Source organism: Cynoglossus semilaevis, chromosome 2, assembly GCF_000523025.1.
Source record: "Cynoglossus semilaevis isolate Cse_v1.0 chromosome 2, Cse_v1.0, whole genome shotgun sequence".
Lineage (NCBI taxonomy): Eukaryota > Metazoa > Chordata > Actinopteri > Pleuronectiformes > Cynoglossidae > Cynoglossus > Cynoglossus semilaevis.
The window spans coordinates 13,248,482-13,259,764 of NC_024308.1; the positions used below are offsets into that span (position 1 = coordinate 13,248,482).

An 11,283-nucleotide genomic window follows, 5' to 3' on the forward strand; every position below is an offset into this window, starting at 1 on the left:
ACGAGCACAAACTGTTAGGTCCATAGAAAGAGGTCCATAGCAACGAAAGTGAAATACCAGACACATGGTAAAACTTCACCGCTGGTCTGACGGAGTGTGTAGCTGGTACACGTTCACACACTCTCACTGACAAACGCGCAGCAGCCGTTTACTTACGTTCACAGGATGGAAATGCAGGGTCGACACTGGCTTTGGAGTCAGAGGAAAAGAGAAGCAGATGACAGGCAGAGAGGAAAGAAAGGGGGAGGTGGGACAGGACGAGGATTGAATAGAGAGGGGTGAGAAAAAAGAGAGGTACGAGTGTTCAGATTCAGCTTCAGGTTAATTTTTCCTCTCCCTCCTCTGCTCTTGTCCTCCCTCCGTCTCCCTCGCTGCCACAGGAAGACAAGCAAAGGAACATTCTTTTTCTCAAGGTGCTAACAGAACTGCCCCCTTCTCCTCCCTCAACTCCCCTTGGTTCCCACCTCCTTCTCCCCCTCTGACCTCCTACTCTTTCCTTTCTTTCCTCTCCCATATCCCTAGTCCTGGACTTTTTCCTCACTTGCGCAGTGAATCCCCGCCTCCCCTGTCACTGCATATATACTCTGCTTACCCCCCTCTATACCCTCCCCTAGTTTATGCTCTACCAGTATTCGCCCACCCCCATGCATCCTGTCCAAGGCTGACACAGGTAAGTGAAGCCACAGGGAGAGTGTGCACTCATGCATTTTAATGTCAAAGGGGAGATTAACAGAAGGAAACTGGAGGGTGGATCATTCACCAGGCTTTCTCTCTCACACACATACACTCACACAAGCAGTACTTCCAAGCACAGCTGTGCATGTACTTTTTTCCAGGACTCTACAATGACTATCGTTGCTGTGACTTGCAAAATATTTCCTAAAAGTTTTGCACCAGAATCCACTTTTTATGTACGTAAATACATAAAAAATGAAAAAATAAAAATAAAAAAATATGCCTAACGATCATAAATTTCCAATCTTTCCTTGAGGGGGTGCTATTACTGTAGTGTAGTGCTTCATCAAAATATTTCCCACACAGTGTGATATATTTAGTAAGGCTGGGCAACGTTTGAAAATTTCAATCATTTTTCTGAGATGAGTCACAATGTTTTATAAAAAAATTAATAATGAATTCAAGGTTAGGGTTTTTCTTGATTTTATTAAAAATATAATACTACAGAGCAAAAATCAACATTAGGTTTGCAATACTTTTGCACAAAAAATGTGCTTTAAAAATATTCTATTCTATTCTATTCTATTCTATTCTATCATCTTATCTCCAACCTCAACCATAACCAGTGCCTGACTCTTAGCCAGAGCTGCAGGAATGAGGTTCAAGTTTTGGCTCCCATCAGGACTGCTGTTCTGACAACATGTTAATGAAGCAACAGAACTAATCACACACACGCACACACACGTCCACACGGATGCAAGGGGGTGAGAGAGATTTACTTTTGAGCAAAACAGAAAAAGAAACACAAAGCACAAGGACCTTGAGCGAGCCAAGTGTGGAGCGGGGAATGTAAACATGGGGGCGGGCTCTGCAGGGACTTGAGTGCAGAAAGGGGGGAAGGGGGACAGCATGGACAAATTGCAACCTGCAACTTGAACCTGAAATCAACACACTCAGGTAGAGGGAGAGGTAGAGAGAGAGAGAGAGAGAGAGAGGGAGAGTGTGTGTGTGTGTGTACACCAGGTACAAACAGTGGAGAAAAGTAGTTTAGTGGATGAAGTGAAGGAGACAAGTGAAGGAGTCGAACCACCTGCAGCGGAAAACAACATTCTTGTGACCGGCTGCGTCACTAGCACGCCAGCGACTTCATTATGGTGGTGTGCATGCGTGTGTGCTGGTGGTTAATGTAAGGACTGTGTGTGTGTGTGCATGCGTGCGTGTGTGTGTTTATATGCTGCTGGCCGGAACAAATTTAGCAACTGTATAAAAACAGCTGGAACCAACCTTTAACCATTGCCCAGCGGTGATTGTTGCCGTTGTACTGCAGTTGTTCACCTCAGTGTGTGTCAACAATTATTCCAGCTAAATGAAGCAGTGCTTGAAAATCACAGCTTCCTTCAAACACACAGGTCCTGGACGGCTGATTGTATTTGCCCCCGTTTCCAGGAATGTCAAAGAGGCCTCTGTGGTCTCTGCAGCTGTAAGTTGTCACACTGATGACTACACAATTACCCCCCCCCCCCCCCCCAAAAAAAAACCCCGAAACACAGATGTCCAACCTCACAGCCTAGATTGAGACCAGTTTAGAAAAATCCTGTATCCAACAGGGGGCAGAAAACACCCTGAACACAAACTTCTCCCACAGTGTCCTTGAAGATCTGTCGCGTCAGAAAGATTAAAACCAATCTCAAAACCACAACAAGACATTACACAACGTTCCATGATCTTAGAGCAGCTTCAGCCGTTTTGATATAATATGGACATACAGTATCGACCCACTGACATAATCAGTGAGTGGATTTTGAAAAAATGCATTTATTTTTACCCATTTAAACCCATGAAAATATTATTAATACATTAAGGACTATAAGTTGCACTTTTTTCACCCTTCGGCTGGGGTGCGACTTATACATTGAAATGTACAATTTCACGCTTGTCACACTGACAGCCGCTAGAGCGCACTCTAGGCTTGTGTCTAGACCAGTAGCTGCTACTCCTGCACCATATAAATATTAATAAAAAATAAAAAAGAGTCTGGAGTGGCTAATGGTCACTTCAGAACTATAATACAGAAAGTGTTAATGTTAGCAAATAATATGACAAAATAACTTTCTATAAAGCAATTACCAGAAAAATAAAAACTACAATAAAAAAACTCTCTTAGATTGGAAAAGAATTTGTTGGAGAATGTACAGAAAAATAGCGAGCAAGTAGCTAAACGTTAGCCTGAAAATAGGCTAAAACTAAATGTCACACTGGTAATTCCCTAAATAGTGTCCAGTGATCCCAGATTACATTTTTTACCAAGTATCTGTGTTAAAATATCTGGGTTTTGTTTTTGTTTGCAGTATTGCAGTGTGTGGATTTACTGTCTACTCTCCTAGTGAATTCTTACCAATTACATTTTTTTAAGCCTCACTATTCCCAAGGACACCGCTAGAATTTCAAGCAGCCAAAGAAGAAACTGCAGTCGTAAGAGGTTGAAAATAAATGAAGACATTTAACAACACTTTACCAGCGTCAGGAGAAGAAGGTTGTTGGTAAGAGTCCCGTCGGACCAGAGGGTCTAGTGTGTCATAGTCCACCGTCACTGAGCTGCTGTTGTGCCACAGCTCTCTGCCTGAAACACAAAAAAAAGACAAACAACTGAGCAGACTGGGAGGTGAGCCGAGTCAGTTAAACAACAACAGGACACACACACCCACCTCACACCGACACACACCTACCTCACCACCTGCTGATTTTTCCAAACTCAGATTATATTTCATTTCTCTAAATATCTGGATTTCATGTCGTACGCAGCTCCATTTCTCTGTGTCTTTGTTTTCCTGGTCTTTGAGTCAGTGTGTATGTGTGTGTGTGTGTGCGTGCACAGTATCTAACATCTAAATTCCTGTCAGATGTGTGTGTGTGATAACCCGTCCTATTACTTCCTGTTGAGCAGAACAGTGCGACTGTATGTGCTGAGGTTCAGGACAACAGGCCAGGCTTCAATAACAGAGGTTAGTAAAAACTAATACAGCTTTGATCAGTATGCAGTAACTTTGTCCAGTGTTTTTTTTTTTAATCAGACCAAAACATTACATTTTTTTAAACAAATTTGACTGAAAAGTTAAGGAACTCTAGTAGTTTTGATATTTTTTTAATGAAATAGTAGATGGAGCGTTTGTGTGAAGGAATGCTTTTTAACGCCATCTACTGGGTAAATGTAGACATTGCAGAAGTATAATGATAATATAAATTAATAATATAATTTGGCTGGATTAAAAAGCCAAACGGACCGCCTCTGGCCCCCGGGCCGTTCCTTGGCCATGCCTGATCTAGCCCCTAGTAACCTAGACTTTGACTTTGGTTTTACAGGGTTTACAAACCATAAGTCATTGTCTTAATTGGCTCTAGATCTCACCACAACCATGACCAGAATTATACGCTGAACGTTAAATAAACTCATGGAAAAATCCATGTCCAGAAAATGTGGACGTGTAGAAATCTGACCTTTTGATTGACGGAATCAAACAAACCACTGATCCAAAGCCACCTGGTCCACTGTGTGTGGTTAAAACAGTTACTTTATCGCACACCGTGTGTTCTTTTTCATGTTTGTGAAGAAAGGACAGCTTCATATGAAGTAAATTTAAAGTTCCATGCAGGTTTATAAATGCCTAGCACCAAGTCCTGAGGTCAATCCCCTGCAACCTCCAGACCTGGTGTTGGTGAGACAACAAATACCAGATGGACAGATGTCCCTCACTCTGTTTAGGGCTAAACAGATCACACAGCGTGGCGTCACACTCATCTGAAGTATCAGTATCCATGTGCAGAATGTTCAATTTCTAACTTTGATGTTACCACTCCTGCTGGTTAAAATATATATAAATATGTATTTTAAATATCACACTGTGTTAATGTGACATATCCAGTCAGTCTTTTCTTCTCATTCTCTGTCTTGGTTGTAAAGTAACAAACATCTCATGCATAGGGAAACTAAATTCCACCCCAGGTGTACCGTGTGCAGCTTTTAGTTCAAATATTTGTTCAAATGACCAAAGACGTATTAAAACTTCCAGAATATTCTGAGGATTTTAGTCTGAGGCTTGAAAAACATTTGAAAACCACATACAGATGTTTTCCTGGTATCAATTGGCGCTCCCTGTGTCTGTAGCTGCAGGCTGCATTTTTCAAAAATCACATTTAAAAAAAAAAGAAGAAAGAAAAGGCAAATAAATCATCTGATGTGAGGGTGAAGATACCTGTGATCTTCTCAGGCCTTTCTGAAAAAAACAGCTCCACTTTTCCATCTTCTGGGAACTGGAGGTCTGGAATATTACATAAGAGACAGAGTGAGAGATCAGACATCTGGACAGGTGGCGCTCCTGGACCTGCTCTCATGTGTTCTTCACACCTGTAGAGCAGATACAGGGTCCAAGGTGAGGTCAGGTTAGTTTACACTACAGGATGGCAGATTTATCAGAGGGGAATTTTGGCAGAGGGAGGCAGCGGTGACCATTTTAGGGCAGGTTGGTTTTTACAGATACCTTCACTGGCTCTGTCCAAGTCTGTCTTCAGAAACGTCAGACTGTGTCCCTGCACCAGGCCTGTATGAAACTGGAGACGGAAGACGACCTGACGAGATGCTGGCCTGCTGTTCTTATCATAACAAACCACCTGCAGGCAGGAAGTAGGGGCATTAAACACATGTCACTGTGTATGTGTTCAGATTCAGGGGCAACTGGACTATTTATGGAAAAATCAAAATTATTTTAATTTAACAAAAAAAATCTGCATTTTTGTGAGAGGAAACTTAGGGTGAAGCATTGAATAATAAAATCCTGGAAAATAATTCAAAAACTGACTTTCAAATGCTTTTTGGTGCCCTCTACTGGTCGGATACCATTCTCATTGTTTGTGTTATTTATAACTAACAACATCCAACTCGGTGTAACTACCATTGACATCTAACACTATTGATTCTACAACTGTACTCCTGCTCTCTCTCTCTCTCTCTCCTCTGCCCTCTGCTGTCTCCCCCACTTTTCACTTTTTGCCAAGGAGCCTGTATCTGCTGTTGCCAAAATTGTTGCTCAGTGTGTGAACTCATACTTTTATTATTATTATTATTGTTGTTGTTGTTATTAAGGAAGCCATAGTGACAATATTTAAATCTGATCTGTTTTTCTGACTCACCATGATGTCACCTTTGAGCAGCTGAGCCGGCTGGAGCACAAAGTAGAGTCGATCAGTCTGTCCTGCAGTCACATGGCTGCAGTGGAGACAAACATGTTATCTCCAGGTACTGTGTCTAACGTGTGTGTGTGTGTGTGTGTGTTTGTCACATGGTTATACACAGTATATGTTCAAGATTTGTTAAAAAAAAAATCTTACTAAACTGCTGATGTGCACACAGCCTGTAGGCTCTGGTAGACCCTCAGGAAAAGACAACATCCTGGAAATATGACAGAAGACTACACAGTACTTATGTACATACTTGTACAGTCCACTGAGTGATTTCAAAAATGACTCAGCACACAGGAGTAACTGACAGCCTACCTCCTTCTGATGTTGTTTTGGGAAGACCATGAAGAACAACACAGAGAAGAAAAGACGGAGATGGATTCATCTTCAGTCCTCCCTTCAGCGTGCTCCCCACCATCCACACGTACCTGAAGGACGGAGGAAACACCATCAGTACTTCAAGTCAAAGTAGATTCAACCCTGTGTTGACCTTGACCTGTTCTATCCAGGCTGTTCTTACCGTTTCTGTGATGGAGTCATCAGAGCTGAGAGCTTGTCGTTGTAGAATTTTCTCATGGCAAAGTGGTCCAGAGAAAGGTCTGCACTGAGGGAGACCACTGTGACTCAGACAATATTCTCAATCAGAAGTACTCAAACTCTAAATCATCTCTGAAAGTATTTGTCTCTCCAAGTAGCACCAGTATTAAGACACAGCGCAGGGCTACACTGTTCAGCTGAGACGAAGAAAGACAAAAACAGTTCCCCAGATTCACACTTCTTCTTTGGGGTTTTCAGGTTTTGTTAATTCCGTTTTTTTTATTATTTTTATTATTATTCCTTTTTTTGTGTATCTTCACTGTATTACCAATGCAGCTTAAAATACTCTCCACTAACGATAGTCCATGTACCACCAGTGGTACACATACCACAGTTTGAGAACCACCAAAAAACGACCACTGAACCGCAGTACTAAGCGTGAATTGAATGAATCAGACACAGCCACTGTCTGTGCTGCATGTCTTAGCAGCCAGTGACCTATGACCTACTGACCCCTGACTTCATCATCACTCATTAGAGATGAATTTAAACGATGCCTGTAGAACAACATTTATTGGTAGATAAAAGACCATAAAAAGTCGAGTTCAAAGTCTGTTATTTCAGATAATGTACAGAGACTCACTCTTTGTTCACCTTTCAATGTCTATTGTTCTGAGGTTCTCTTTAATCTGCGAACACTCTTTACTGTTATGTGAGTCTTTAAGGCTACATTTCTGTCTGAGCGAAAATATATTTTTCCTTCCGGGGCTGAGAAGTTGATTGTTGCGCAAAGTCTGTAAATATCCTGGGGATATTTACAGAATTATTCTACAGGAGACATTCTACAGTTTCTCTACATACTAAATCCACAGCTTTCCTTTCACTCACTAGTTTCACTTCCTCTGTTTTAAATCTTGATGTCAACGTTTTAAGGTACCATTCTATTTAAAAGAAAAGCAGTGAAGGTTTACAGTAAAACACTGTTTTTTTAACCGACCCTGCCCTTCCTATGATTTGAATCAGCAACTCTCACACGTACACACACTTGTACAACTACTGGGCCACAGATGTAGTCATCTTTGACGATGATTCATCTTTAAGAAGGAAATCTCAGTTTGAATCTAATTTTGTTGCAAATACCTTGTTGATTATTGATTATCGGTTTCTGCAAAACAAATTACCGCCCCCTTGCTCTGAAATGGACCACTGAAAATCAGTGTTACCTCGCTGTCAGGTTGCTGAAGTGAATGTACGAGGCCACCAGGACTCCAAGACGGCCTTTATTTCCCTGTAAATATATACATACAAAGTCAGGATGGTCAAACTAAGTGTTTTTTTCACATGCCATAGGTCAAACTCAAGGCCCCCGTGCCAAATCCAGCCCGCATCATCATTTTATGCAACCCACCAGAGGCCAGTATGGAGTATGGTTGTCTTGAAATATAGGTCTGTAGTCTATAGCAGACTCTAGACCAATTTTAATGCCACGGTTAAATGCAGTTATATGCACAGCAAGTAAGTTTACAAAATTCTAATTATCAAATTCCAATTTTTCTCAATGTTATTATTATTTATTTATTTTATTAGGTAAAAGTCTGTTCAAATGTATTATTTCTGGGTAAAGCGTTTTCAAAACTGGACTGCAATCAGTGGGAATACTGACCCTGCAGTGCAGGACCAGGATGTGTTTCGGGTTTGTTTGCAGCCAGTTCTCCATTGTTCTGCACACACTGAAGATCTGATCCAACTGTGGGGCCAAAAAGTCGACCCAACCTGTGTCCAAAACCTGACAGACAAATGACAAATTTGAAATTCACAGTTCTCTATAATACGTTAAATATTAAAATAGTTATTCTAAAGAAAAGTCATGTGACTTGTTATATTTACCCTGTGGTTTATTTGTGTGAAGATGTATTTCTTCTGTGAGAGATTGATGAGCTGAGGAGAGAAGAAAGAATAATGTTTTTTATGGTTAACATTTTTTCTTCAGAAAATACAACAAATGTAAAATAACACATTTGTATTTAAATAATCTATTTTTTGATTAACAAAAAATGAAACTAGAGATTAAAAAACAGAAAAATCTTTAATTGTATTCAGATTCCAAGCTTCAAAATAATTTGATGCAAATGTAATTTTTTTACTCAATATGGTAAAAATGTTTAATTGTACTTCCATTATACCTGTGATAACCTGATGTTGCTGCGGTTAGGAAGTGCCTGTCCATTCAGTAGTTTACTGTACACCTGTGTCTGAACATGATTGGTGTTTTTCTCCTATGTTTAATGTGAGAGTTTACTCAAACCTGGGTGAGATTTTTCTCAGTGTTCTCTAAAGCCTCCCCCTCAATCCCCTTATGTGCAAGGCATGAAATCATTTGTGCAACACATGCCACATTCAGGAACCCTGTTGTGTTCTCGTTGCCCTCACCATGTAGTCATGTCCATGTTTTGATTGCAGCATGTGAATAATCTCCTGCAGGTTTCTCAGGTAGGTGTCCTCGTGACACTCGGGGGGGCAGGATAAGGAAATGATACGCTCAGTGATGTAGGTCAGATCGATTCGGCGCAGTTCCTCCATGACTGATTCGCAGTCACATTGACGCCTACGAAATTCATAGGGAGCCAAATGTGAGTGTGTGAAAATGAACATCATGACTAATTAAGGGGGAAGTGACGACTTTCACATCAGGTCAGCAGACGTATAAATATTTTCCATGTCAGCTGAAAGTGCATTGGTTTAGACAGAGGTACAATTGTTGTGTAAAAACAAGAGCATTTACAAGTATAATATACATAATGTTGTAAAATAATGTACAAATAAATGTCTGTTATAATAATGTTATCTTATAGGACAATCATCTACGTACCATGGTTTTATAGAATGAAACCAAACAGATTTTTAATGCTTGACGCCAAGGACTAAACCTGAAGGAACTCCTGTCTTGTTTTTATATTCATACTTGTGAATATGTGTGAGAAGTTGTCTCATTAAAGCAGAATTTGCTACAACCTGGCAACCCAAATTAGCTTCTTTTTGTAGAACAAACGTCAGTTATTCTGAGCCTAGAGCCATATATAGTTTTAAGGCCAAGAGACCTGCTTGTCAATACTGTTTTTTTAGTTTCACCACAGAAATCTTTAAGCTGTAAATTTATATACCAGTAGGCGCTGGTTCTGCCTCAAAATCAGACCTGGGACGTTGAGGAATTTCCAGCCACATTCCTATGTAAACCATGCAGTGTATAATACACTGTTATTTGAGTTCTGTGTGTTAGCGTGTGGAAGAGGGAAATATCACATGTCAGTGCATGTCTACGGGATCCAGAAGGGACCAGCGAAGGGAGCGGAGGAGCAGGAGCACCCACACAGATGGGTGGTTAACCTCGCCTTCACCCTGACCATGTGAGCAGAGTAAACAGTGATACACGCTGCTCTTCTATCACTTCCTGTTTCAATCTTAAACTGAAGATCACTGTCACAGTTAGGGTGCTTTGACCTTTGTTAGACTGAATGTGGTGGCTGTCCAGTCAGAGTGTGTCTGTAAGACATGTACATGGGACAAAGGTGAAAAACATTACTGGTTGTCAACTTTAATTTTATTTTGTGTTGTTTTTATTCTATTAATTTTTCTTTTTTTCCCATTCACTTTCCAGTGGAGCTAATTACAATCCGTGGTCGTCACCCCCCCCACCCCCCCCCCCAACATTCTTTATCCAATATTTTCTGTTTTTACTGTCTCTCCAGCTTCATCTCTGAACTGTTCCATCTGACTAAACCTAGTCTCCAAACCAAACATTCTAGCAGGTCTCACTAGTCTTCCATAAAATTAAACATCAATCGAGCTAATTTCTTTTTTCCATCTGTTCTTGGACATGGTTGACCTTGGGGTTCAAACTCATCCCACATTGTTTCCTCCGGTCCTTGCAGATTTACCTTTATACCTGCACTCTCACTGGTTAATTATTTAATACATATGTGGATCAAAGAGAGTTGATTTATTAAGGACAGTTTTCCAAGGCAGGTTGTTAAGACAATTTATTTAAAAAGAAGAAGTAGGCAACTGTAGGATTTGACATTGCCTGATAAAAAAAAATGTTATGGGCCAACAACGCAGGGAACAGGCAGTACTCAAATGCAGCACAAGGGAGACTGTCCCTCAGCAGGTTTCTTATCAACAAAAACTCACTGGTCACAGGAACAGGGCAAAAACTACAAGGCATAGACAACAGCAAGACATGGACACACTAAACATGAACTCACTCACATGAACAGACTTGAACAGTGATCCCACCAAGTCAGAGTGTGTGAGTGAGGGACATGTACCCAGGTCACCAGGTGACATGAGTGAGACTAATGACAGAGACACAGGTGAGTGTGATCACACTAACTCCACCCAACAGACAACAGTAAGAGGAAACACACTGGCCTAACTGCCCTTTTTCTGGTATTGTAGTCTTGGTACTGCACATTTTCAGGCCAGGCTTGTAAACTGTACATTTTGATAGAAAGCCAAGCTCCCCCTCCTGTGTTTTTTAATGTACACGATGTATTCCTGTTGAAACCAGCCACTGGTTTCGCCAAACAATCTTAATGAGTGACTACTCTCCAATTATGTATAGCTGCTCTGTTTTTCCAGCATTTTTCCAGTGACTGCTGCAAGCTAAATTTGTCGCTGCTCCGCCTGAGGAACCAAAACAAACGGAAGTGTGCGACCTCACACACGTACATACACATTCACGTTGCCATAGGGAGGGCAAGTCCTTGAGCTTATGCTCACCACAGCTAACTTTAGTCTGTGTTCATTTATCATTTTTTTATAAGCCAGGCATTGGGAAAA

The 11,283-nt window shown here is 40.9% G+C and overlaps 1 protein-coding gene across 4 annotated transcripts in view; it reads right to left on the reverse strand.

The window, feature by feature from the left end:
- Window positions 1–11,283, reverse strand: part of LOC103399858 (tensin-3-like) — a 37,088-nt gene that overhangs the window by 24,770 nt on the left and 1,035 nt on the right. Inside the window, exons 1-12 of one of the 4 annotated variants that reach the window (XM_008338491.2) lie at window positions 10,711–11,159; window positions 8,875–9,049; window positions 8,332–8,382; window positions 8,108–8,230; window positions 7,668–7,732; window positions 6,428–6,511; window positions 6,223–6,335; window positions 6,058–6,118; window positions 5,860–5,935; window positions 5,211–5,340; window positions 4,926–4,991; window positions 3,191–3,295 (exon numbers count right to left, since the gene is read on the reverse strand). In XM_008338491.2, the coding sequence (XP_008336713.1) occupies window positions 3,191–3,295; window positions 4,926–4,991; window positions 5,211–5,340; window positions 5,860–5,935; window positions 6,058–6,118; window positions 6,223–6,335; window positions 6,428–6,511; window positions 7,668–7,732; window positions 8,108–8,230; window positions 8,332–8,382; window positions 8,875–9,049; window positions 10,711–10,712 (1,051 nt within the window). In that variant the 5' untranslated portion in view covers window positions 10,713–11,159. Of the gene's footprint in view, window positions 1–3,190; window positions 3,296–4,925; window positions 4,992–5,210; window positions 5,341–5,859; window positions 5,936–6,057; window positions 6,138–6,222; window positions 6,336–6,427; window positions 7,733–8,107; window positions 8,231–8,331; window positions 8,383–8,874; window positions 9,050–10,710; window positions 11,160–11,283 lie in introns of those variants that run through there. The other 3 variants (XM_008338492.2, XM_025064150.1, XM_025064149.1) reach the window with 3 other exon arrangements.